The sequence below is a fragment of the Sus scrofa genome, chromosome 15 (assembly GCF_054392235.1).
Source record: "Sus scrofa isolate SSC_HxYL_T2T_F1_AM1 chromosome 15, Sscrofa_HxYL_maternal_Yorkshire_Landrace_v2.0, whole genome shotgun sequence".
Classification (NCBI taxonomy): Eukaryota; Metazoa; Chordata; class Mammalia; order Artiodactyla; family Suidae; genus Sus; species Sus scrofa.
In genome coordinates this window covers 45,966,961-45,994,781 of record NC_139397.1, presented here as the reverse complement: position 1 = coordinate 45,994,781, position 27,821 = coordinate 45,966,961, and the positions used below count along the sequence as shown (strand labels likewise).

Below are 27,821 nucleotides of genomic sequence, written 5' to 3'. Positions count from 1 at the left end.
GCGGGGGCGGGGACAGGCTCTGAGGGTCTTTGGCTTAGGGGCGTGTCCTGCCCGTCGCTGCGCACTTCCATTAGCTGGCGAGATTGGAGGCGGGGCCTCGGCATCCTCCCACGGAGTCTACACTAGCTAGGAGCGCGGAGCGCTGCAGCTGGACGGGACCTTGCTGGCCGGCGGCGCCATGAGCCACAGCCTGGACGCGGTGCGGAGCTTCCTGGAGCAGCTGGAGGCGCGGGGCGGCCGGGAGGGGGCGGTCCTCGCCGGCGAGTTCAGCGTGAGTGGGCGAGTGTGGACGGCGGCGCGGGCTTGCCCTGGACGATCTGGACGTTTGTTCTTCTGTGCGCTCTGCTGCGCTTTGCCTCTGTTTCTGGCGTGCAGGGGCGTCTCCTCGCCTCCAGGTCTTTTTCTCTCCCCAGCACCTCTCTCTGTCGCAATCTCTCCCTGTCTTCACCGTCTGGTCCGCAGAGCCCCGGAGGGCGAAGTCCACTGCTGGGCTGGGCGGGGCCGCACACGCCCTCGGGTCCTGGAGCCCTCGCTTCGCTCCCGGAACCATCCCGTTGTTGGGCAGGCTGGGCGGGGGAGGGCGGGCGTGCACCTGTGCTGGACGCGCGACACCCGGCCGCTCCTGATGACCCGGAGGTCACTCCTGTGGTCCTGGGGAAGAAGGGGCTAGGGGAAGAGGAACCAAGAGGCCCCGCTGCGGCAAGGGTGTGGTCACCAGCTCAGATAGGCGCTGTGGCCCCGGGGGGTTTTACCTACCCCCTCTGGCCTCGGTTTCTCCTTGGGTGAGTAGCGGACGTTGATGACTAAACTGACCTGAGGATTAAAATAACCAGTGTGGGTAAAAAGCGCTAAGCACATCCTGAGAGCTCACTTCACAGACGACTTTGTCACTAATGGTAATATTCGAAACTTGACAATGGAGTAATGCAAGCTATACGCATGGAGTGGTGATGCAGTAGCGTCATGGGCATCACATACTACACGTGCTAAGATGTTTTAAATATAACATAGAAACGTGCTGTGCAAATATGTAAACACAATATATGGTGACATATCTCAAATTTAAAAATAAGTTTAACAAATATATGTGTATAAGCATTAATAAATGACTAGATAATCATTAAGTACAATAAAAATTGCTAACAGAATCAAATTAATGAAATTAATACATATAACATCTATAGTGAATCTGTATAAATATGATCATACATTATAATTTTCATAGCATTAAAGTTCATAAGGAGTCCCCATCGTGGCGCAGGGGTTAATGAATGCGACCAGGAACCATGAGGTTGCAGGTTCGATCCCTGGCCTTGCTCAGTGGGTTAAAGATCTGGTGTTGCTGTGAGCTGTGGTGTAGGTCACAGACTCGGCTCAGATCCAGTGTTGCTGTGGCTGTGGCATAGGCAGGCAGCTACAGTGCCAATTAGATCCCTAGCCAGGGAATCTCCATATGCTGCTGGAGCAGCCCTAGAAAAGGCAAACAAACAAACAAAAAGTTCATAAAACAATAGAATAAACAAATACAACATGGAATTTACAAAATAAGCAGTTATTCAAATTCCTAAGTATGTGACAAATAGATAAAAGAAATATACAGATATAAAAATAGATGTTGTATATAACAAATGTGTAATAAACAAAACATGTAATTTATTCAGTATGAAAATGTACATAGTAAATATAAACACATAATACCCAGGTGGTACATGTCATCATGCCCATCTGGGTCTGGGTCCAGTCTGGGACAGTGAGCAGTGCTGAAGACCCCTGTGCAGAAGGCTAGGTGGTGAACAGTGCCAGTTGCTGGAGGCCACCCTCCTGCCAGCAGTCTCCTGCACTCACAGGAATCTTTGGGTCTCCCTAGGCTTTGGTTTTTTCATTTCTACCGATAGTAGAAATATCGGTAGTGGTACCCACTGCACTAGTGTGTCCATGGGATTTAAATGACCTGATGGGTGTAAGTACACTGGGCTTGCACCCAGTGGTGGCTTTGTAGGTGTTCCTTATTATCATGATTATAAATACCTGATGATGATGGTAATACAATTCACTAATTATAAAGATCTAACAGTAGTAAAACAGCTACAGTGTCTAGTTTCACAAGTCATTCATGTACATTGTATATTGTCCTATATATTGTGTATCATCATGTTTTTTATATTAACTACATAATATATTACAATTATTGTTCACAACACAAAGTAATACATTTTGAGTGTACAGGGGTTAGATACTCAGAGGTCTGAGTTCAACACTCACCTCACTCCTGGGTGGGACATTCAGCAAGTCACTCAAACATGTGGTGACTCAACTTTCTCACCTGCACAGTGGATACCTCAATAACAGTACCTACTTCAGAGGGATCTTGCAGATGTCCCTTACACATGTCCCCTCAATGCCCTTACAGAGTCTGGCAAAGAGGAGGCACTCTTGAGTCGCTACAATTATTGAATTTTTATGATGCTGCATTCACCTCTTGTAGGTCACGTGCTGTGTATCCCCGTGAGATCCTCAGTGTCCTAGGACTCTGACCTGGCTCCGCTCTTTGCTCTCTCCTCCCTCTCCTGGGTCTTCTCTTGCTGTCTTCCCTTCAGGACATCCGGGCCCACTCAGCTGCCTGGAAGACTGACGGCGTGCTCTCCACCGAGGCTGGTAGTCGACAAGAGAATGTGAGGAAGAACCGCTACAAAGATGTGCTGCCATGTAAGTCATGGCTGGGAATGGGGGTGAGGCCTTCCCGAGGGGTTGGTGCAGCTCCTAAGGTCCCCACCCCATGGGCAGTCCTGGTATTAGCCCGGATTCCCTGTGTCACCACTGGGCTCCCAGACCTTGCCTCCCAGAGCTCTGCTGTGGCTGCATTTCTCCCTAGCAGCCCATGAGTACACCTCGGTGACATCCCTGCTAGGTATACCATCTGTCCCCTGCTGGCTTTCATCCAGGAGACCATCAGGGCCTTGATGTCCCTGTCACCCCCAAACTCCATGTTTCTCATCTTTCCCGCTGGCAGATGATCAGACACGAGTGATCCTTTCCCTGCTCCAGGAAGAGGGACATGGTGACTACATCAATGGCAACTTCATCAGGGTTAGGCTGGGAGCCAGGGAAGGGGCAGAGGTCGGGGTGGGGGTGGGCGGTATCAGCGGGATCTCCATAGTGAACTTAGCCTCTGCTAGGGCACAGATGGAAGCCAGGCCTACATCGCCACACAAGGACCCCTGCCTCACACCATGCTAGACTTCTGGCGCCTCATCTGGGAGTTTGGGGTCAAGGTCAGCTTTGGGGGAGGGCGAGGTGGGGCTAACATTCTGGGTCCTCCTTTACTCTGTTTACCCCACTCTCAAACCAAATCACCTCCCTGTCCCTTTACCCTTCTTGTCTAGGTAATCCTGATGGCCTGTCGGGAGACTGAGAACGGGCGGGTAGGTGTCCTCAACCCCTAGAAGGCATGTCCTTGTGCAGGGAGGAGACTGGAGAAATCATTTGAGCTCTCTGATCCCATGACTCAAGGGCTCAGTTCTTGGGGTGTCCCCACCATAGCTCTTCTGAAAGCCCACTGTTTCTGTCTTTAAGTTTTTGCTTGACTTTTTTTTATTCATGGGATTCACCCATCCAATGTTGGCAGCTGCTTTCCTGCTGGCTTTCTCACCCCATTCTACACTATAGACCAGAGGGCCCTATAAGTGTGGCTTCCCCAGTTGAGCTCTCATCTCTCTTTCCACCTGTCTCCCCCTTATTCTCTCCACTTCAACCACTCTGGCCTTTGTTCTGCCTTGGGTCCTATGCTTTGTCTGTTCCCTCTGCTGGGACATTTTTCCCTTTGGCCTGCTCCACCACCGTCTTCAGATCTTGGCTCAGATGCTCTTTCCCCAGTGAGATCTTCCTGGATCCTACCCCATTTGAAATTCCCAGCACTCCCACTCTCCTTTCCTTGTCCCACTTTCACTTTTTCCTTCACAGTTCTTACCAACTTCTAACATATAAGGTAACCTACAGATGTATTATGTATATTGTTCATTCTCAGTCTCCCTGATTCCATGAGGGCAGGGATCTTTGTTTTGCCCATTAGCATAAATTACTCGATAACTATATGTAAATATATGTCAACATTGAAGGCACATGGTTTCTGCATCCTGGCCTGCCCCTGGACAGGGCTGAGGGTGGAGTGAGTACTGCTGTGGGATGACTGGCTGATCATGGAGTCTGTACAATCTGTAGTGATGCACCTTTTTCATTCTTAATCTTGATAGTTTGTATGGCCTGTTTGACTCCCCTATGTCAGTCTGGCTAGAATAAAGACCAGTAAACTTTAGCTCTTATACTAAATCTGTCCTGCTGCCTGTTTTTGTAAATAAAAATGTATTAGAACATAGCCACACTCACTTTTTTCACATAGTGTGGATACCTGCTTTCATGCTACAATGGGCAAGTGCAGTAGTTGCAAGTTAGGTAGATTGTATGGCTTGCAAAGTCTAAAATATTTATTATCTGGTGCTTTATAGAAAGCTAGCCAATCCTTGGGCTAGAGATTTATCAATTTTATTATTTATTTATTTATTTATTTATTTTTTGCTTTTTAGGGCCTCACCCATGGCACATGTAGGCACCCAGGCTAGGGGTCTAATCAGAACTACAGCTGCCGGCCTACACCACAGCCACAGCAACTCCATATCCTTAACCCACTGAGTGAGGCAGGGATCAAACCTGCAGCTTCATGGTTCCTAGTCAGATTTGCTTCCGCCATACCACGACGGGAACTCCTATTATTTTTTTTTAAAGAAGCAGCTTTGGGGAGTTCCCGTTGTGGCGCAGCAGAAACAAATCTGACTAGCATCCATGAGGACCCAGGTTCGATCCTTGGCTTTGCTCAGCAGGTTAAGGATTTGGTGTTGCCATGAGCTGTTGTGTAGGTTGCAGATCCGGCTTGGGTCCTGCATTGCTGTGGCTTTGTGTAGGCCAGCAGCTACAGCTCCAATTCAACCCCTAGCCTGGGAACCTCCATATGCCATGTTTTATTTCATTAATTTCTTTATCTTCCTTCTTGGATTTACTTGCCCTTTTTTTCTAATTGCTTAAGCTTAGATCATGCATTTGTCATTTTGTTCCAAATATAGGCATTTAATGTCATTCATTTTTCTCTACTCACTGCTCTGGCTGCATCTCACAAACTGGATATATTATATCTTCTTTTTCAATTCATTCAAAATATTTTGTAATTTCCCTTGTTATTTCTTCTTTGGCTGTTGGTATTTTACCATGGCTGTGCTTAATTTCCAAATATTTGGGGACTTTCCCATATATTTTTCTGTTGTCAAAGAACAACTTTATATGATTCCAGTCCTTTCTTATGTACTAACTTGTTTTGTGGCCATGGATATGATCTATCTTGATAAATGTTCTGTGTGCACTTGGAAAGTATATGTGTTCTTCTTTGTTGAGTGGAGTGGTCTATAAATATCAATTAGGTCAAATGGATTGTGTCTTTTTTTATTATGGTTGATTTACAATGTTCTGTCAGTTTCTGCTGTACAGCAAAGTGTCCCAGTCATATATATATATATATATATATATATATATATATATGTTTACGCACACATACATTCTTTTTCTCACATTATCTTCCATCATGTTCCATCACAAGTGACTAGATATAGTTCCCTGTATTAGACAGCAGGATCTCATTGCTTATCCATTCCAAATGCAATAGTTTGTATCTACTAACCCCAAACTCCCAGTCCATCTGATTGTGTCTTTTTGAAGGACACTTTAACATCTTTTATCTTTACTGTATCTGAAAAATCTTTACTGATTTCTTTTCTCTAAATGTTCCATTGGTTCCTGAGAGAGTGTTGAAACCTCCAGTTGTTCTATAATTACCAAGTAGGACAAGTTTTTCAATAGTATTCTTCAAATCTTATTATTCTTACTTTTGGGGGGTCTATTTGCCCTATTACTTGGTGAAATAGGAGTGTTGGAATCTCTAACTCTAATTTTAGATTGATATATTTCTCCTTTCAGTTGTCTGTTTTTGCTTCAGATATTTTAAAATTCTGTAATTGGGTGCACATACAGTTAGGACTATGTCTTTTTTTTTTTTTTTTTTTTTTTTTTTTGTCTTTTTGCTATTTCTTGGGCCGCTCCCGCGGCATATGGAGGTTCCCAGGCTAGGGGTCGAATCGGAGCTGTAGCCACCGGCCTACGCCAGAGCCACAGAAACGTGGGATCCGAGCCACGTCTGCAACCTACACCACAGCTCACGGCAACGCCAGATCGTTAACCCACTGAGCAAGGGCAGGGATCGAACCCGCAACCTCATGGTTCTTAGTTGGATTCGTTAACCACTGCGCCACGACGGGAACTCCAGGACTATGTCTTGATGAATCAATCTTGTTTCAACATGTAATGTTGCTTTTCTCTCTGGTAATATTCCTTTCTCTGAAGTGTATTTTGATATTAAGGTAGCCATTTAAACGTCTTGAGATTAAAGTGTACGTAATATATCATTTTTCATTCTTCTACTTTTTATCTGTGTTCATCTTTATTTTTTAAGTGTGTTTCTTACAGCTAGCATATTGTGGGCACTTACAGTTTTATCCAGTCTGACAATCTCTGCCTTTTACTGGAGTATTTAGTCTTTAATATAAGGTAACCAATAATGTGTCTAAATCTACCCTTTTTCTATTTGTCTTCTATTGTTCCATCGGTTCTTTGTCTTTCTTCTTGTCTGTCTTCTTTTTTTTTTTTACTGAGAATTTTTATGAAGCCACTTCACAGTCATTATTCACCTGTTATTCACAGTCAGTTATACTTTGTATTATGTGCCTGTCTTAGTCTGTGTTCAAATAATATGCTGTTTCATATAAAATGCAAGAACTTTACAGTAGCATATTTCAGTATTCTCTTTCCATGCTTCCAGCTATTGTTGACATAGGTTGGATTCTAAATACAAAATATACTATACAACACACTGCTAATTTTTTTTGCTATAGATTATCTTTTTTAAAAAACAACTTTATTGAGATAGAATTTATCCAGCTAAAGTGTGTGATTCACTTGTCTTCAGTATGTTTCTGAGGTATACAACCATCACCACAATGAATTTTAGAACATTTTCATCACCTGTTAAAGAAGCTCTGTATCCATTAGCAGTCACATTCCATTTCCCATCAAACTCCACCCTAAGCAACTCCTAATGTTATTATTGGTCTCTATAGATTTGCCCACCCTGGACTTTTCATATAACTGGAATCATACAGTATGTTGCCTTTTGTGACAGGCTTCTTTCACTAAGGTAGTGTTTTTTACATTCATGCATATTGTAGCATGTATCAGTACGTCACTCCTGATTGCTGAATAACATCTGTTTAATGGGTCTAACACATTTCATATATCCATTTATCACTTTATAGAATTTGAGCTTTTCCCACTTTTTGGCAATTATGAATAGTGCTACTATTTAACACTCATGTCCAAGCTTGTTTTTTATTTGTTTCTTTTTAGGGCCCCACCTGTGGCATATGGAATTTCCTGGGCTGGGGTTTGAATTGGAGCTGCAATTGCAGGCCTACACTACAGCCACAGCAACACCAAATCCGAACCACATCTGCGACCTATGCCACAGCTCATGGCAATGCCGGACCATTAACCCATTGAGCGAGGCCAGGGATTGAACCTCATGGATACTAGTTGGATTCATAACCCACTGAGCTGCAACGGGAACTCCATGTGCAAGTTTTTGTGTAGAAGTATGTTTTCATTTCTCTTGGGTATATACCTAGAAGTGGAATTGCTGGGTCATATGATAAACTCTATTTTTAACATTTTGAGGAACTGCCAAACTGTTTTCCACAGGGCCTATGTCTTTTACACTTCAATGAGCAACGTATGAGGGTTCCAATTTCTCCACATTCTTATCAACACTTGTTATTGTCTTTCTTTTTCATTGCAGCTATCTTATTGGGTGTGAAGGGGTACTCCTTGTGTCTTTTTATTTTCAGTTGCAGTTATACATATATAATATTCCATTTTAATGATTTCAAGTGTTCGATTTAAAAACATTAAGTACATTCACAATGCTGCAAACCACTACCACTATCCATTCCCAGAACTTTGTTCATCGTCCAAACAGAAACTTTATCCACTTAATAATTACACCCCATTTCCCCTTCCCCCATCACTTGGTAGCTTTTTTTTTTTTCTTTTTTTGTCTTTTTAGGGCTGAACCTGTAGCATATGGAGGTTCCCAGGTGAGGGGTCGAATCTGAGCTGTAGATGCTACCCACACTACAGCCACAGCAATGCCAGATCCGAGGTGCATTTGTGACCTACATCACAGTTCATGGCAATGCCAGATCCTTAATCCACTGAGCAAGGCCAGGGACCGAACCCACAACCTCATGGATGCTAGTCAGATTCGTTTCTGCTGACCCACAACAGGAACTCCTCTTGGTAGCTTTCATCCTAATTTCTGTCTCTAGTAATTTGCCTATTCTGGGTAGCTCGTGTCAGTGGAATCATACAATACTTGTCCTTTTGTGTTTGGCTTATTTCACTTACCATGTTTTCAAGGTTCATCCATGTTGCAGAGCGCATCAGAATTTCATTCTTTTTAAGGCTGAATAACATTTCATTGAGTGTATACACCACATTTTGTTTATACACTCATCTGTTGATGGACATTTTTGGTTGTTTCTACCTTTTGGTTCTTGTGAATAATGCTGCTATGAACATTAGTATGTAAGTATCTGTTTTAAGTCCTTCCTCCTCCTCTTCCTCCCCCTTCTCCCCCTCCTTCTCTTTCCCCTCCTCCTCCTCCTCCTTTTTCTTCTTGCTGCAGGCATGCAGCAACTTGATGTGGGGTCTCAGTTCCTAGACCAGAGATTGAACCTGGGCCACCACAGTAAAACTGCTGAGTCCTAACTGCTAGACCACCAGGGAACGCCCATCTTTTTATTTTCTTGACAGTGTCCTTTGAAACATAAGCACTTTTTAATTTTGAGGAATTCCAGTTTATGTTATGTTTTGATGTGCTTTTGGTGTTGTAAAACCAAAGGTCAAAAATATTTGCTCCTATCTTTTCCTCTAAGTATTTTATAGTTTTATCTCTTATATTTAGGTCTCTGATTCAATTTTTGTATATGGTATGAAATAGGGATCCAAATTCATTCTTTTGTATGTAGATACCCAGTTTTCCCAGCACCATTTGTTGAAAAGCCTGTGTTTTCCTCATTGAATGGTCTTGGTACCTTGTTGAAAATCAATTGACCACACATGTAAAGGCTTATTTCTGGAGTCTCCATTCTGTTCCATTGATTGATCTGTCAATGTATGAGTGCTACACATTATTGTAGCTTTGTAATAATTTTTGAAATCAGGAAGTGTGAGTCCTCCAGATTTGTCCTTCATTTTTCAAGATTGTTTTGGCTATTCTGAGTCACTTGCCATGCAGAAAATAGTTAACAGAGCAGCCATACTGCTTGTGCTTAAAAAGGCCTTCCTGTAAGTTTAGCTCTTGGCTGGAAAGTGGATTTCCAATAAAACTGGCTCTCTATGCCTAAATTGTTTATACAAACAATGTGTTTGTGACAATAGGTTTACGTGAATACCTGTGCTTCCTCCTTCTGGGTGTCTAAGTTTGGGCACATGTGAATCAGAGTGCTTACATACCACAGAAAGTGCCCCAGTAAAAACCCTGGGCACTGAGTTCCTAAGGAGCATCCCTGTGGACGTTTCACATGTGTGGTCACAACTCACTGCTCCACTGGGAGAAGAACCTTGGAAGCTGGCACCTTCACATCATGAGCCTTTACCCTTTGCTCTTTCTTCTATATCCGTTCATTGTGGTAAATTGTCGCCGTGAGTACAACTCTCTGCTGGATCCTGTGTGTCTTCCTATTGAATCATCAAACCAGACTGTGGTCTTTGGTAGCCATGACACATTTATTAATGTTAACATATTAATCTTTATATATCAATGTTAAGATCACCTTGCTGATAGCTTCAAAAAGACTTCTAGAATTTTGATAAGGATCTTGAACCTGTCTATCAATTTTGGGGGTATTGCAAACAATAGTTTTCTTTATATGAAAATAAATTGATGTTTCTGTCTTGATTTCGTTTTCTGTAACCTTGCCAAATTCATTTATTAGCTCTAATAGCTTGTGTGATATGCGTGCATGCGCACGTACACGCATGTATGTGCATTATTTAGACTTTTCTATATGTAACATCATGCAATCTACAAATTGAGATAGTTTTACTACCAAATCTGAGTAAACTTTCTTCTTCCTTCTTCTACTACCCCCACCCTTCCTCCCTCTCACCTTCCCTCCTTTCCTTCCTTCATTTTTTCCCCTAATTGCACTGGCTACAGCTTGTAATACGAAGTTATACAGAAGTGGGAAATGCAAATAAACTTATCTTGTTCCTGATTTTTTTTTTTTTTTTTTGGTCTTTTTAGGGCCACACCTGAGGCATATGGAAGTTCCCAGGCTAGGGGGTAGAATTGGAGCTGCAGTGCTAAGCCTCCTCTGCGACCTACACCACAGCTCACGACAATGCCAGATACTTAACCCACTGAGTGAGGTCAGGGATCAAAACTGCATCCTCATGGATACTACTGGTCGGGTTCGTTACTGCTGAGCAACGACGGGAGCTCCTCTTGTTCCTGATCTTTTTTTTTTTTTTTTTTTTTTTTTTTTTTTGTCTTTTTTTGCTATTTCTTGGGCCACTCCCACAGCATATGGAGATTCCCAGGCTAGGGGTCCAATCTGAGCCGTAGCCACCAGCCTACACCAGAGCCGTGGCAACGCGGGATCCAAGCCGTGTCTGCAACCTACACCACAGCTCACGGCAACGCTGGATCCTTAACCCACTGACCAAGGCCAGGGATCGAACCCGCAACCTCATGGTTCCTAGTCAGATTCGTTAACCACTGCGCCACGATGGGAACTCCTCTTGTTCCTGATCTTAAGCACAAAACATTCAGTCTTTCACCGTTAAGTCTTAGGTTAGCTGTAAGTTTTGGTAGATGTGTGTTTTTTGTTTGCTTTCATTTTTTAAATCATGATGAAGAATTTCTATGTCTAGTTCTTTTTGTGTTTTATCATGAAAGGGTATTGCATTTTGTTCAGAAATTTTTTTCTGAATCTATTCAGTTGATCATGTGTTTTTGTTTTATATTCCATTATTATGATAATTGACTTTCATATATTGATTTTCATATATTGAACCAACCTCGTGCTCCTGGGATTAATCCAAATTGTTTAATATATATAATCTTTTGTTACTATTTTGTTGAGGATACATATGTATGTATTTGTATATATATAAATGTATAAATATATATATATTTTCTTTTCTTTCTTTTCCTTTTTTTTTTTTTTTGCCGCCTTGCAGCATATGGAGTTCCCAGGCCAGGGATCAGAAATGAGCCACAGTCAAGACCTAAGCTGAAGCTGTGGCAATGCAGATCCTTAACCCACTGTGCCAGGCCAGGGATTGAACATGTGTCCCAGTGCTCCCAAGATGCCGCTAATCCTGTTTCACCAAAGTGAAGTCTGTGTCTATGTTCTTGAGACGTTGTTTAGTAGTTTTCTTTTCTTGTAATGTCTGTGTATGGTTATTGTACAGAGTAATACTGATCTCGTACAATATGTAGGGAAATATTCCTTCTTCACTTTTTGGGAAAAGTTTCTGAAGGATTGCTATGAATTCCTCCTCTTTTTTTGGTAAAATTCATTAGATTGTCTTTTTTTTTTTTTTTTTTTTTTTTTTTTTAAGGGCCTTACCCATATCATATGTAGGTTCCCAGCCTAGGGGTCGAATCAGAGCTACAGCTGCCGGCCAACACCACAGTCACACCAATGTAGGATCAGAGCCACATCTGCAACTTACACCACAGCTCACAACAACGCTAGATCCCCAGCCCACTGAGGCCAGGGATAGAACCCACATCCTCATGGATACCAGTTGGATTAATTTCTGCTTTTGCCATAACAGGAACTCCTAGATTGTCTTTTATTTATTTATTTTTTATTTTATTATTATTATTTTTTGTCTTTTTGCTATTTCTTGGGCTGTTCCCGCGGCGTATGGAGGTTCCCAGGCTAGGGGTCGAATAGGAGCTGTAGCCACCAGCCCACGCCAGAGCCACAGCAACGGGGGATCCAAGCCGCGTCTGCAACCTACACCACAGCTCACAGCAACGCTGGATTGTTAACCCACTGAGCAAGGGCAGGGACTGAACCCGCTACCTCATGGTTCCTAGTCGGATTCGTTAACCACTGAGCCACGACGGGAACTCCTAGATTGTCTTTTAAAGATGTTAAAAATGAGGAGTTCCTGTCATGGCACAGCAGAAACAAATCTGACTAGGAACCATGAGGTTGCGGGTTCGATCCCTGGTCTCGCTCGGTGGGTTAAGGATCCGGCATTGCCATGAGCTGTTGTGTAGACTGCAGACGAGTCTTAGATCTGGTGTTGCTGTGGCTGTGGCATAGGCTGGCGGCTACAGCTCCAATTGGACCCCTAGCCTGGGAACCTCCATATGCCGTGGGTGTGGCCTTAAAATAAGACAAAAAGACTAAAAAAAAAATGTTAAAAATGATAAGAAACTTTTACATTTAGCTACATATTTATCTTTATCTTTTTCTTTACTTTTCATCCTTTTGTGTAGGTCTGTATTCCACCTGGAATCATGTTTCTTTTGTACAAAGAGCTTACTTTAATATTTCTCATAGTGCAGCTTTGTTTGTGACAAAATCTCATAGCTTTTGTCTGAAATTTATTTTTTAAATTTGAGCATTTTTAGGGTATCACACCATTGACCTCTGACTCACAGAGTTTCTGACAAAATTCTGCTGTCATCCTTATCCTTATTCCTTAGTATGTAGTGTGTGTGTGAGAGACATGCTTTTATGATTTTCTTCTTTATCATTGCTTTTTAGCAATTTGATCATGATCTGCCTTGATATAGCTTTATGATTATTCTTTCTATGATTCATTGACCTTCTTGGATCTGTGGGTTCATAGTTTCATCATATTTGGATAATTTCCAGCTATTATTTCTTCAAAAATAGTTTCTGTTTTCCCCTCTTCTCTCCTTCTGGACTCTAAGCACACATATATTAGACCACTTGATATATTTCCACAGGTATCTGATTCTCTGTTAATTTCCCATTTTTCCTCTTTTTAATTTTGAATAGTTTCTATAGCTGTGTCTTTGTGTTCACAGATCTTTTCTTCTGCTGTCTAATCTGCTATTAGTTCATTTTTTAATTTCATATATTTTGTTTTTCCTCTGTAGAAGTTCCATTTGGGTCTTATTTATTTACTTACTTATTTATTTTGGCTGTGGTGTACAGTGGCTTGATGTGGGATCTCAGTTCCCAGATTAGGGATTGAACCCCTGGCTGCAGCAGGGAAAGCACCAAGTCCTAACCACTAGGCCACCACACTTTCATCATTTCCCATTTCCCTTTTCTTTTCTTTTCTTTTTTTTTATTAATCACAAATAGCTTTTGATTGTGTTTAAAATCATAAATTTGAAATCCTGTTTTTCAGCTTTGAAGTTTCTTTTTTTTTTTTTTTTTTGTCTTTTTTTTGTTGTTGTTTTGTTGTTGTTGTTGTTGTTGTTGCTATTTCTTGGGCCGCTCCCGCGGCATATGGAGGTTCCCAGGCTAGGGGTTGAATCGGAGCTGTAGCCACCGGCCTACGCCAGAGCCACAGCAACACGGGATCCGAGCCGCGTCTGCAACCTACACCACAGCTCACGGCAACGCCGGATCCTTAACCCACTGAGCAAGGGCAGGGACCGAACCCGCAACCTCATGGTTCCTAGTCAGATTCGTTAACCACTGCGCCACGACGGGAACTCCCCATTTCCCTTTTCATTTTTGAATATATTTATAATACTTATAAAAGCTGTCTTTGTCTGCTTCTTTCCTCATCTCTAGTGGGTCTTTTTCTGCTGATTTTTCTCCTGGATATAGGTCACATTTTCTTGCTTCTTTGTATATAGAATAAACTTTTTTTTTTTTTTGGTCGTCTTTAGTGCTGCCCCTGAGACATATGGAGGTTCCCAGACTAGGGGTCCAATCGGAGCTACAGCTGCCAGCCTACACCACAGCCACAGCAATGCTGGATCCTTAACCCGCTGAGTGAGGTCAGGGATCGAACCTGGGTCCTCATGCATGCTAGCTGGGTTCGTTAACCGCTGAGCCACGATGAGAACTCCTATCTAGTAAACTTTTATTGGATGCTTAGTATTTTTAATTTTACACAAGTTAAGAGTTGGGTTTTTTAATCTTCCTTTACAGAGTGTTGGACATTTTCCTGGAAGGCAAATGGATGTTTGATCATTTTAAGATTTGTTTTTAAGCTTTTTTAGGGCAGATCTAGAGAGCCTTTATTTTGGAACTAAACTCATTCTCTTTTTTTTTTTTCGTCTTTTTTCTGGAGCTGCACTCGTGGCATATGGAGGTTCCCAGGCTAGGACTCTTAATCAGAGCTGAAGCCGCCAGCCTACACCACAGCCACAGCAACGTCAGATCCTTAACCCACTGAGCAAGGCCAGGGATGGAACCTGCAACCTCATGGTTCCTAGTCAGATTCATTAACCACTGAGCCACAATGGGAACTCCCTCATTCTACTTCTGATGTGTGGTCCTTTGGGTTCCCTACTGAATCAGTCAGGTCTCTCCATGCTGGCTGGAGGAAATGTAAATTCCTTCTGTCCCATTGTGAGCCTAAGAAGGGTTCATCTTCTAGGCCCCTAGTTATTAATCTTTATTAAATTTTCATGGGAAGTTATTCTTGCCTGGCTTCATGGGGTTTCATGTTATCTGTGCCCAGATTATTATTCAGCTAAAGACTTACCGGGACCCTATGCAGACTTCTGGAGTTCTTTGCTTTTGATTCCACAGCTCTGTTCTCCCTTGGCCTCCCTGAGCCCTTGTCTCTGGCTCCTGAACTCAGTGGGATCATCAGACTCTTTATCTCCTGCAGCCTGGTTACTGCTGCCTCTAGGCAGTATCACAGTCTGGCAGTGCCTGTGGTCCAGTGTTTGAAAACAGTGGCTCATATATTTTGTCTAGGTTTTTGGTTGCTTCCAGTAGAAGAATATCCTGGATGTTTTCCTCCTGCACAGTCAGAGACTCACATCTCCACTGGGGCTGTGTGTATTTACACTGATGAGGCTCTGCTGGCTGGCCTCTTTTATAGCTGCCTGTGCTCCCACCAGCAACCTGGGCTGTCCGTGGGGGTGTGCACGTATGGATCTGAACTCGAGACAGACACCCCCTCTTCACTGACTGCCCCTTTTCCCTTGCCTTTTGCAGAAAAAGTGTGAGCGTTACTGGGCCCAAGAACAGGAGCCACTGCAGATTGGGCCTTTCTGCGTCACTCTGGTGAGCTGGGGCAGAGGTGGGAACAGATGTTGTGGGAGGTTTCACAGAAGATTCTGAATGGAAAGCTTTTGGGCTGGACCTGAAAGAATGAACAGTTTTCCCACAGTCCACCTCACACTGCAGGAAGCTCTCTGGTATTAGCAGGCAAATAGTTAGAACTCATTATGCACTGCTTTTGCATTTTAGCTACTATCATGGTTATCTCTGTGATTATACACATGTCTGGTTAGGTTCTCAAAATTCTTATTTACCTTCCCATTTCAGAAGAACTCAGGAAAATCTCTCACCTCAAGTCATACATTAACAGGTGGTACTGCATACATACAATGACACTTTTGTTATAGAACAAAAGACATTTCTTTGTTGCCCGGTAAATGAGCTTGTTGGATATGTAATCATAGTTCCTCTTTCTCCCCTCTTTCGCAAAAGCTATGGGGGATATTTGGGCTAAATGATTTTTTTTTTCTTCAGCTTTTTAGGGGCACACCCAAGGCATATGGAAGTTCCCAGGCTAGGGGTTGAATTGGAGCTGCAACTGCTGGCCACAGCCACAGCCACAGCCACACCAGATCCGAGCCGTGTCTGTGACCTACACCATAGTTCATGGCAACGCTGGATCCTGAACTCACTAAGTGAGGCCAGGGATCAAACTCGAATCCTCATGGATCCTAGTTGTGTTTGTTAACCACTGAGCCACAAAGGGAACTCCCTAAATGAATTTTTAAACTATGTTGTTTATATTTGATTTTTAAATCAGAAATGCTTTGTTTTCTGTAAATGTGTCTTTTGGCACCCGTGATCTTTGTTTTCCACCCTCTTCCCCTATGCCCCACATCCACAGATAAGGGAGACCTGGCTGAATGCAGACCTCACACTCAGGACCCTCCAGGTCACCTTCCAGAAGGTATTGAGAGGGGAGGAGGAGACTCCCACATGAGGAAAGCTATTTTCTGTCTCTGTGTTCTCATCTATAAAATGGGCATTAACAATAGTACTCATCTCTTCAGTTATTATCTGTTGCATTGAAATGGAAGATTTGGAGAACTGGGGCTAACACTTAATAGGTGCTCAATAAATGCTTTTTTTTTTTTTCATTTTTCATTCTCTGTCCCTCTTTTTCTGTGTTTCAGGAAGCCCGCTCTGTGTACCAGCTGCAGTATATGTCCTGGCCAGACAGAGGGGTCCCTAGCAATCCCGACCATGTGCTCGTTATGGTGGAAGAAGCCCGTCGCCTCCAGGGATCTGGCCCCAGCCCCCTCTGTGTCCACTGCAGGTCTAGGAAATGGGCTTTTGAGGGTCTGGTGGAACAGAGGAGATAGTGGGGGGTAGGGAGCATGGAGAGGACAGTGCAGGGCTTGGAACCAGTCTTGCAGGTTTGTGTGTGTGTGTGTGTGTGTGTGTGTATGTCTTTTTGCCATTTTTTGGGCCACTCCCACGACATATGGAGATTCCCAGGCTAGAGGTCGAATCGGAGCAGTAGCCACCAGCCTACTCCAGAGCCACAGAGCGTCTGCAACCCACACCACAGCTCACGGCAACGCCGGATCCTTAACCCACTGAGCAAGGCCAGGGATCGAACCCACAACCTCATGGTTCCTAGTCGGATTCGCTAACCACTGAGCCACGACGGGAACTCCAGTCTTGCAGTTTTTATTAGTGCCAGTTTCAAGGAAATCTGAGGCCATGGTTGTTCAAGTTGCAACTGAAATCGTTAGCATATACTGAGCACAGACTGTCTGCTGGGGAGTAAGCATTGCAGTTGGTGCTCAACAAATACAAACAAATAAAAAGTTTTTCCTTTCAAATCATAACATGGGATTCTGGGAATCAAAAGATGTAAGGGACTCCCCCCCATTAAGGTCCTCACCCTAACCCCAAATGCCCTTTCTAAAAGGGGCTGTGCGCAGGCCCTCACCGAGCTCCATCTGCTTCTTACTTGTCAGTGCCGGCTGTGGGCGAACAGGTGTCCTGTGCATTGTGGACTATGTGAGGCAGTTGCTCCTGACCCAGGTATGAAGAGGGCACTTGGTGTGGGTTTATGCCCACGAGGTCCTGCTCATGTGCCCATCTCTCTGCCCTAGATGATCCCACCTGACTTCAGCCTCTTCAATGTGGTCCTCAACATTCGGAGGCAGCGGCCATCTGCTGTGCAGACAGAGGTGCGAGCTGGCTCTCCTCATTCCCAGTACATACCCTTTTTCCTCTTGTCTTCCGTTCTCCGTGACCCCTCTTCCTCCCACCCCCAGGAGCAGTACAGGTTCCTGTACCACACAGTGGCTCAGATGTTCCTTGCAGCCCTTCAAAACGCCAGCCCTCACTACCAGAACCTCAAGGAGGTACCAAGGCTCCCTTCCAACCCTGGGAGACTGGGACCCAAAGCACAGGTCTACCTTTGAAGCATCCAGCCCTTGGATTCCTGGGAGCAGAGACTGACTCACTATGAAATCCAAGTCCTCCTCCTTGCTCCCAGTCTGATAAAACCGTTCCCTCTTAGGCTTCCCCTCCAGAGCCCACAGTGACCTCCACCAGGAGCCTGGACAGTTTCCTCCAAAGTCTCATACCCTCGCCCTCCTGTCTTTCCCCAGAACTGTGCCCCGCTCTACGATGATGCCCTCTCCCTCCGGACTTCCCAGACCCTTTCTGCCATGGCCCGCCCATCCGGCGGGGTCCTCAGGTACCCAGCTCCATCCCCTCAGTCTTCCAATTTCTCATGCTTGGAGGCCAACCCTGTCCTCACCCTTGAAGCACCAGCTGTTTCCTTGCCCCTCAGTTCACCAAATATTCACTGGCTCTTTCTTGAACTGAGCTCTATAACCACCCCCCACCCAAAGATGACTCTTTAATCCCAGAGATCCCATTGCCTCTGTGGCTAAGGCAAACCCTACATTCTGATGTTAGCCCTTACTCACGCTCCACTCGTTAATTCAAAAGAATTTTTTTTTTTGGTCTTTTTGTCTTTTTAGGGCTGCACCCCCGACATATGGAGGTTCCCAGGCTAGGGGTGCAATCGGAGCTGTAGCCTCCGGGCCTACGCCAGAGCCACAGCTATGCCAGATCCAAGCAGCATCTTTGACCTACACCACAGGTTATGGCAATGCAGATCCTTAACCCACTGATCGAGGCCAGGGATGAAACCCGCAACCTCATGGTTCCAGTCCATGGATTCGTTTCCTCTGCGCCAGAAAGGGAACTCCATCGGCAGATTATTTTTTGGCTGCCCACCATGTCAGACCTCAGGTCTGGTGTTAGAGACTTCAGCCCTTTGCCTTTGAGACCAGCTCTCCATTTTGGGGCTCTCCCTTCTTTCTCTTTACATGTCACTTCCTCATTCGTTTATTCAAGAAACAACTATACAGAAATGACCGCTTCTCAATACCAATATCCTGCCCCATTCACCTGCCAGGCTGGCCTCTTCCCTTCTTCATCCTTCCAACATGCCGGGCGCTAGGGATATAGAAACAAGACTCCCTTCCCCAGAGACTCTACCGCCTCCATCTCCGCCCGAACTGCGCGCTGCCACCAGCGGGAAGGAAGCGGGTAGTTTGTGCGCTGAGCGCGCTGCCCCTTCCTTCCCCCGCCTCGGCGCTGCGCTGCCGTTTCACTTCCTCCCCGCCCTCCCCAACCGCAGGAGCATCTCGGTGCCCGGGCCCCCGGCCCTCGCCATGGCCGACACGTACGCCGTGGTGCAAAAGCGCGCGGCTCCCGCGGGCACCGGGGCCGGGGCGGGCTCGCGGGCGCGCGGCGAGGAGGAGGCGCCGCTCTACAGCCAGGTGATGTCACGCGCCCGGCGGCCGCAGGCGCACGCGGAGGACGCGCGCGGGGCGCTACCGGGCCGCGGTGAGTCGAGGCGGCCGTGGCGCGGAGCGCGGGGCGCGGGGCTGGGAAGGGCCAGGCCCCACTTGCTCCTTTCCCCGACCCCGGGTGGCTGGGGACTGGGGGAACCTGGCGGTTAGGAGGACCCCCGCCACCGAGTCCGGCTCGGTCACGCCCCGGAGGCTGAAGTCCAGACTTCCCCGGTCACGCCTCAGGGACTGTTGCCAGGCATCTGGCCATGTCCGGAAGCGTCCTGGGCCAAACCGCGGTCTCAGGCCAGGCCACTTTGAGTGGAGGGCTTGGTCTTGACCACGCCCACAGCCACGCCCCCTCCCTCTGGGCTCCAGCCCTCTGCCCCCAGCCGGCCTTCTCTGGGCCTGGGCCGGGAGGGCGTGTCTCTGCGTAGCGGTGGGTTCCGGGAACTCGGCCGGGTGGCCTGAGTTGATCTGTTGCGTGTTTGCTGCCCGTAGTTACTGCTGACCAAAACCCTGATGGGCCCGGCGCCTATGAGGACGTGGGGAATGGAGCGCAGACCACTGGATTAGGTAAGTCAGACATCCTGGGTCGCTGAGACTCTCTGCAGCTTTAACTGCATCCCAGGCGTTTGGGGTTTAGGGATGATGGCAAGGGACTCACGCCCTCAGGGTCCTGTGGATGTGGCTGCAGTAAACCAGGAGGGCCTGGAGGCTTGGGGATGACTTTCCACGGGTTGCCTACTTCTCCGCACCTGAGCTGCTCCATAAGCCTTGCGCGGTCCCTTCCTCTTCCAGGCTTCAACCTGCGTATTGGAAGGCCTAAAGGACCCCGGGACCCCCCTGCCGAGTGGACCCGGGTGTGAGTGCTGCACCCCTGCCTGCCTATTGCTCCATAGAAGTGCCCGGACTGCTGAGGGCTCTGCTGTGCTCTTTGCAGTGTTGGGAATGGAAATGATGGGCTGAATCAAAATAAAAGTTTCTCCCTGTTGGAAATGTGGGGGCTTTGTCCCAGTGATTATAGCGTTCAAGGCATGAGGCTTGGGGTGATGATGACTGATGAGGTTACACTGAGCAAATTCAAGAATAAACTCAACCCCAAGGGTCTATACAGGGCCTCTACTTGTGAAGGGGAGAATAGACAAATAGGCTTCTTGCAGCTGTCCCTATCACAGGTTGAAGGAAGTGATTCATCTCAGTATCAGAGCCTCCTTCACTCATTCAGCCCATGGATTGACCCCCCCCACTTCCCCCCTTCCCCATTCAGACAGATGGAAGCCAGGTACAACAACAGCCAAGCAGACTGATTTCAGACAGACAGGTGAAAAGATCCCCAGATGGGCAGGCAGACAGATGGACCCCTGACCTGGACAGGCAGATAGTCATACCCCTAGACAGCCAGACCTTCAAAGGGACAGTCCATGGGTGGACCTCCAGTCCATAAACAGGCTAACAGACCGTCCCATGCAATAGAGACCACCCCCCCTCATCTGTACAGACAGACAACAACCAGATAGATCCTTAGCTGGACAGACTCCCAGACAGATATAAACAGACATCCAGCTGAACAGACACAGGAGTCCTCTCAGCTAGACAGAATTTCCAGTTACACAGACTCACCCCTACGTTGGCAGACAGTCTGACAGATCTAGCCTCATAGACACCCAACTAGCCGAATGGACTCCCATATGGGCACCAACCACACAGACCCTTGAGTGCACAGACACCCCACCCTGTCTTCCAGCTAAGCAGACAGGTGGACAAATCCCACCAACTCACCAGCTACACATTTTGGCAGACAGATGGATGTATCTTGCTAGGAACGCAGCCGAGTGGACCCCCCAAGAGGTCAACTGGTCAGATAGGCAGAAGGACCCTCAGATAGAAAAGCATCATGAGCCAGAGGGAGCCCCCACTATCCAGATCTATCTGCCAGTTGGACATACACTGCAGATCCTTCAGGTAGGTGGATTCCCTTCTGGCCAGATGGGCTCCCAGTCCTCAAGTACATAGGCGCCCAGTGGATGGCTGGACCCCTAGTCAGACAAATAGCTTCCCAGCCACAATGAGACACCAGCCTCAGCCAGAGAAACAGCCAGGCCAACTGGCCAGCTAGATCCCAAGCTGGACAGACCTGAGAACCAGACGAACAGATAGACCTCCATCTAGAAAGATGAATCGACCCAACAAGTGAGACCCTTAGCTGTTCACACAGGCCCCTGGCCAGCCCTTGAGCTGGATAGCAGATGCACGCAGACTGCCATCGGGGCAGACAGAGCTGCAGCCAGCGAGACAGCCCTCTACTTCACAGTCACATGGGCTAATCTCAGTCTAACGGACTGGTGAACCTCCAGGTAGATTCAGCTAGAAAAATAAACTCCAGACAGATCAACTCCCAACTTGATAAGAGCCTCAAGTTGGAGTTGATCTGTCTGGAGAGATGTGTAAACCCCCAGCCAGAAAGATAGCAGCCAGTCAGACCATATCTAGACAGGTAGACACTCAGTGAGCCACACAGATCTCCAGCTGGACAGACAGATGGGCCACCCAGCCAGATACACCTTCAAACCAGACAGAACCCCGGGTGGACAAAAGGACAAGTACATTTACACCTGATGCTCCGAAACCCTGATCCTGCCCTGTGAGCCTCCCTCCAGACATGATCTTCCTTCTGAGAGTGTCTGTATGACAGGTTTGTCTAGGCCAACTCCCAGCCTCCCCCAGGCTTTGGAAAGCTGTCCCGTGTCTGTGATGAGCGTGGACCACCAAGGCCTCCACTTGCCACATGCCCAGCCAGGCCCACATCCCTCATATAGTTGCTGTGAGAACTCAGTGAAAAAGCATGTGAAGACTTAGTGCAGGGAGTTCCTGTTGTGGTGCAGTGGAAATGAATCTGACTCGTATGTATGAGGATGGAGATTCCACCCCTGGCCTCCCTCAGTGCGTCGGGGATCTGGCGTTGCTGTGAGCTGTGGTGTAGGTCACAGACACGACTCGGATCCTGAGTTGCTGTGGCTGTGGTGTAGGCCGACAGCTGTAGCTCTGATTGGATCCCTAGCCTGGGAACTTCCATATGCTGCATGTGTGGCCCTAAATGAAACAAAACAGAAAACAAAACCCAGAAGCTAAGGGAGGGCTGGACTTCCTGCCTCCATCTGCCGACATCCTTGGGGAACAGAAGTGCCTTGGAGTGGACCTCCCCCGCCGCTTTCTGCCCTGGGGCCTTCAATCCCTAAATGGCAGCATATGTGTGAGTGTCGGGGGCGTCATTTAATACCTATTGCCCTTTGTGCGGGAGAACTGAGGAGGGTATTTTTCACAGGCTCCTAAAACTATCCCAGAGGATGGAGTTTCCATCACTGGAAGCAGAGCGGGTGTGAGGACACAACCTTTCCCTGAGACTCCCAGATAAGCAGCCTGTATTCGAACCCTGTCTCAGTGTGCAAGTGTGGCCTTACTTCCTGCTCTGACACCGTGCAACCACATTTCTCTGCTTCCTCAAAAGAGCTGACTCCCTCTGTGTGTTGCGTCCCCCTCTCCTCCCTCATGTCCTCTGTGTTGCTTGCACCCTGGCCTGTCACCCTCATCAGTCAGCAGTGTCCAGCTCTCTCCTGCTCAGAACCCTGGGTTGGTGTGGGTGTTTGGATACCACGCTCCCTTCTTGCAGGCCCCCACCAATCTGGCTGCCCGCTCACCATATCCCAGACTGAAGGCTCCACCCTCTTCTCCCTTCAAATGCATCCCCTTGGGGATCCATCCAGTCTCAGGCTGTGGATTCCTGCTAAACACCCACAAGTCCAAATCTGAGATCTCTAGCTCTGGACATAGCCCACAGAACACCAAATTTCAACCACTCTACTCGAACATCCCAAAGATAATATTTGCAAAACTCCAGTCCTGATTTTCCTACCAGACCCGACTCCACAGAGATGGGAAAGAAGTCCACGAGGGCCCATCCAACCTCGGTGCCTCTCCCCTTTTCTCTCCTGTGAGCGGTTGGCACAGCCTACCCGTTCTCCCTTCCAAATACAGCCAGAACCTGACCACCTCTCTTTACTTCCTTGGCTGCCAGGGGCTCCAACCAGTCTGTTTCTTGACCGGGTTATGCAATGTCCTTCCTCAACTAGTCCTCTGCTCCCACCCCTGCTTCCCTGAAGTCTGTTGTCATGCAGAAGCTGAACTGCTACCTCTGTAATGAGGTCAGTTCACGAAGCTCTTCTGCTCAGAACCCTCCTATGGTTCCCTTTGGCCCAGAATAAATATTGGGGTTCTGGTGGTGGTTTCCCTGCACAAGAGGCCTTTGCCACCTCTCCCACCTCATCCCTGTGAAGCCCCAGCATTTGCCTCCCATTGTGGGGAGACACTGGCCCTAACCCTCTCATGTTCCTGCATAACGTGCCTCGGCCTCAGGGCAGAGGGCACTGGCTGACTTTCCAAGGACGACTGAACAGCAAACTGAACAGAGCCTGTCCGGGAGGGAAAGCCCTCTTTTCTGGAGAGTAGCCTACATTCCAGGGTAAGTAGAGACCCTTTTCTCTCTTTCCCAAAGATGCTTACATGGCAGGACAGTGAACAAGTTCTCTCTGGGGGAGGATGGGCAGGTCAGCAGCCGCACACTCCCCCCACATCATAAAACCGCAAAGCCTTCTGAGCTCGGGCTTTCTCTCTTATGACCCAACCCCCTCGCATGAGAGGGGAAACTGGCACCCCCCTGTGGGGAGCAGGGGCATGGCTCAAGATGCTTATTCTGGTGGCTGTCTTTACTGGGAGTGATAAGGTGTTTTTCTGACTCAGAGGTCTGATGTCACCTGCAGATGGAACTGGGGCAGCTAACCTGTTAGCTCCCAAGGAGAGGCCACCCCTAGAGTGTTCCCACTTTCACCTCTAGCCTCCTTCCTCATCTGATCACAAGCCCACTCCTGACTCAGACATTTCTCTTGGCCTGGGAAGCTTTTCTCTCAGATTCCACTTCTTCTTGTTCTTTTTTTTTTTTTTTCCTTAGGGCTGCACTTGTCACATATGGAAGTTCATAGGCTAGGGGTCAAATTGGAGCCACGGCTGCCGGCCTACACCACAGCCACAGCAACTCAGGCAGGATCCAAGCCACGTTTGTGAGCTGCACCATAGTCCATGGCAATGCCAGGTCCTTAACCCACTGAGTGAGGCCAGGGATCGAAGCTGCATCTTCATGGACACTAGTTGGACTTGTTTTTGCTGTGCCACAACGGGAACTCCTCCACTTCTAATATATTAGAAATTTTAACTCTTTTATGTGTTCTCCTATATGTTCTGACCAGAACGTAGGCTCCATGAGGGCAGAAATTTTTGTTTTGTCAACAGCTGTATTCCTACACCTAGAACAGTATCTGGCACTTAGTAGATGTGCAAATTAATTTATCTCACACGATTTGTTCCCAGGCTTCCTAAATTAGAAATGTGACATCTTGTCTCAAATGTGTTCCCTGCCTTTCCACGTTAGTGACTGTCAAAGCCTAACACACAGCTCTTCTCTGGTTAGGAAGGCACTCAGCACTGGGAGAGCACCCTCTGTGGGCCGCTTCCTCTCCTGCACATCTTTGCTGGGTATGAGTGGAATATTGCTGTCCCCCCTCGACCCCCGCAAAAGATATGTCTAAATTCTGGCTCTGTGCACCTATGAGAGTGACCTCATTTGGAGAAAGTGTCTTGTAGGTGTAATTAAGTTGAGCACCCTGAGATCATCCTGGATTTGGGGTTTTATAAGGACTCGGAGACTGATGTCCTTATAAAATTGGATTTGTTCATCCACAAGCCAAGCAGCACCACTGAAAACCATCAGAAAACTCTCAGGTTCCTCTGCTCTGTTCTCTCTCTCTCTCTCTGTCCTTGCTTGCACACAACAGCGATTTGGAGGTGCAGGCTGAGAAGCGCTGTAGCAGCGCTGGGATAGAGCAAGGATGGAAGCAGGTGATCTGGAGGGTGGTGCTGCAGCAGCGCAGGGATGGAGGCAGGCGGTCTCTCCAGACAAGAGTGATCACCTCTGGATGGGAGCAGTTCTGGGTCGAAGGAAATTAATTTTCCCTCAGCTGACACCGCAGTGTGACTGCTCTGACTTGGGCTTTTTAAATGAGTCGTTCTGGTTAGTTGCCTCGAGCAAAAAACCCTCCTGCCGGCTGACTTGGAGGTTGCAATCTTGATTGCAATCAAGAATCAGGGGGAGTTCCCATAGTGGTGCAGCGGTAACGGATCCAACTAGGAACCATGAGGTTGCGGGTTCGATCCCTGGCCTCACTCAGTGGGTTAAGGATCTGGCGTTGCTGTGAGCTGTGGTGTTGGTGGCAGACGTGGCTTGGATCTGGTGTTACTGTGGCTCTGGCATAGGCTGGCAGTTACAGCTCCAATTTGACCCCTAGCCTGGGAACCTCCATATGCCGTGGGTGCAGACCTAAAAAGACAAAAGACAAAAAAAAAAAAAAAAAAGTCAGGTAACAGTGTACAGCAAGTTTTATTTGTGCCCCCAGAGAGAGGGGGGACCCCCTTGGGGTAGGGGCTGGCCCTGGCTGCGACTGGGACTGGGTCTTTCCTTATATCCCTATATCCCTGTTTGGGGACCCCATTCTCTTGCCCCAGGCCCACTAATTTCCTATCCCAATCCCCCTATGCCATTTGTTTGTTTGTCTTTTTAGGGCTGCACCTGTGGCTTATGGAGGTTCCCAGGCTAGGGATCCAGTTGGAGCTACAGCTGCAGGCCTACACCACGGCCACAGCAACTCAGGTTGTATCCAAGCCAAGTCTGCGACCCACACCACAGCTCACGGCAATGCCAGATCCTTAACCCGCTGAGCGAGGCCAGGGATTGAACCTGCCTCCTCATGGATACTAGTCAGGTTTGGGAACCACTGAGCCAGGAGGGGAACTCCATGTTGTTTTGATCTCTGTATGGGGGTGTGTTTTGATCCTCTGGTTGGTTCCGGGCAGGGACGCCTTGTTTTCATGGGGAAAACTTTAGAGGGAGGTGCTCCGAAGAGCATCCATCTGGTACCTGCATGTGTCTTCATTTTTTGATAGCAGGCCTCCTGTTTTTGGTATTTGGTAAAAGACCTGTTTATTTTATTTTATTTTATTTTAGTCTTCTTAGGGCCGCACCTGAGACCTATGGAAGTTCCAAGGCGAGGGGTCAAATTGGAGCTGTAGCTGCCGGCCTACACCACAACTCATGGCAAGGCCTCATCCTTAACCCCCTGAGTGAGGCCAGGGATCCAACCTCATGGATTCTAATTGGGCTCGTTACCACGGAGCCATGACAGGAACTCCTAAATGGCCTCTTTGGAATCACCCGGATCCGAGTCCCTATCCTATCCCACCTAACAAAACCACCAGGAGCTGGCAGAGAGGTCAGGAACAGATTCTCCAGCAGAACCTCCAGAGGAAACCAGCCCTGGCGAGACCTCCACATAAGACCTCCGGATGCCAGACCTGTTGATTTAAACTGCCTCTGTTATGGCAGTCCCAGAAGGCTCATGTACTGGGGTGCCAAGAATACGGGGTGGACTTCTCTTTCTGGAGGCCATTCTCAGAGCTGTGTTTGCAGCAGGGAATTTTCAGGGAGGTGAGGGCTCCCTCTGGTACAATCCCTGAGCTCAGTGTTCCTCCCCTGTGATGCTGCCCATTGTGTGAGCAGCCCCAGTCTCTCACATGCCCCGCGGGGGATGTGGGGGCAAGGGATGAAGCACAACGCACGCTCCTTGGTCTCTGACCCCGTAGTCTCACGTCTTCCACCAGCAGCCCTAAAACTGGGACAGGTTGTGGTCAGTGTCTAAGTAGGAGGGTATCAGGTGACACCTCGTCCACACACCCCTCACTGATTCCGCCCTCCTTTCTGTGGGCAACATCTTCTGACTCTACATCTCATCTATAGTGGCTGTTTCTTATTTTAGATTGTGACATCTGTGAGAAAAAACGAGGCCCTATCTGTGGCTACATGTGCTGTTTTTAATCCCAGTGGTGCAGAGGTGTTTTACACAGTGATGGCAACTTTATTTTGGCTTACTGACTCTTAATTCAATGCTCTTTTCCCCAACCCTCAGGCACACATATCTCATTACCTTCAGAAACCAACATGGGGGTACTAAAAGATGCTGCTGGACCTTCGAGAATGCATATCCCACCTCTTGCAGCAGAAGGAAAGAGGTGAAGAATTTCTCTTTAGCCCCTGGGTCCTGAGTGAACTTCTCAGATCTTAACAGAAAAAGGAGTTCCTGGAGTTCCCACTGTGGCTCAGTGGTAACAAACCCAACTAGTATCCATGGGGATTCGGGTTTGATCCCTGGCCTCACTCAGTGGGTTAAGGATCTGGCGTTGTGCCGAGCTGTGGTGTAGGTCCCAGATGCAGCTCAGATCCAGCATGGCTGTGACTGTGACATAGGCCGGCAGCTGCAGCTCCAATTTGACCCCCAGCCTGGGACCTTCCATATGCCTCCAGTGTGGCCTTTAAAAAAAACAACAAAAGGGAGTCCCTCAGATCTGCGGCCGCTGAGAGTCTAACAGCCTTTCAAAAATGGGCTGGCCTGGCCCCCAGCCCCCTTCCACCTTGTACCCACCCCCAGACCCAAAGCTGGGACTTCCAGCAAAATGCACTGCCTATCCCTGG

General features: G+C 47.3%; 1 protein-coding gene across 5 annotated transcripts; it reads left to right on the top strand.

Annotated features, from left to right (window-relative positions):
* Window positions 1-112: 112 nt before the first annotated feature.
* PTPN18 (protein tyrosine phosphatase non-receptor type 18) lies at window positions 113-20,188 on the top strand. 5 transcript variants are annotated; one of them, XM_003133302.6, is made up of 15 exons: window positions 113-271; window positions 2,598-2,706; window positions 3,011-3,087; window positions 3,177-3,272; window positions 3,384-3,422; window positions 15,339-15,407; window positions 16,249-16,311; window positions 16,538-16,680; window positions 17,351-17,417; window positions 17,489-17,566; window positions 17,654-17,743; window positions 17,993-18,081; window positions 19,036-19,244; window positions 19,691-19,765; window positions 19,991-20,188. In XM_003133302.6, exons 1-15 carry the CDS (start codon window positions 179-181, stop codon window positions 20,056-20,058), a joined length of 1,365 nt encoding a protein of 454 aa, XP_003133350.3. In that variant the 5' UTR covers window positions 113-178; the 3' UTR covers window positions 20,059-20,188. The 5 variants fall into 5 exon arrangements, with proteins under 5 accessions (XP_003133350.3, XP_084855844.1, XP_013837525.2 ...); XM_084999718.1 differs by having other exon boundaries at window positions 3,167-3,272; XM_013982071.3 differs by lacking the exon at window positions 3,384-3,422.
* Window positions 20,189-27,821: the final 7,633 nt, after the last annotated feature.

Coding starts and splice junctions, on each gene's coding strand:
- PTPN18 (XM_003133302.6), top strand. CDS start 179: ATGAGCCACAGCCTGGACGCGGTGCGGAGCTTCCTGGAGCAGCTGGAG. Junction 15,408..16,248: donor GGCCTTTCTGCGTCACTCTG/GTGAGCTGGGGC, acceptor CCACATCCACAG/ATAAGGGAGACCTGGCTGAA. Junction 17,567..17,653: donor CATCTGCTGTGCAGACAGAG/GTGCGAGCTGGC, acceptor TCCCACCCCCAG/GAGCAGTACAGGTTCCTGTA.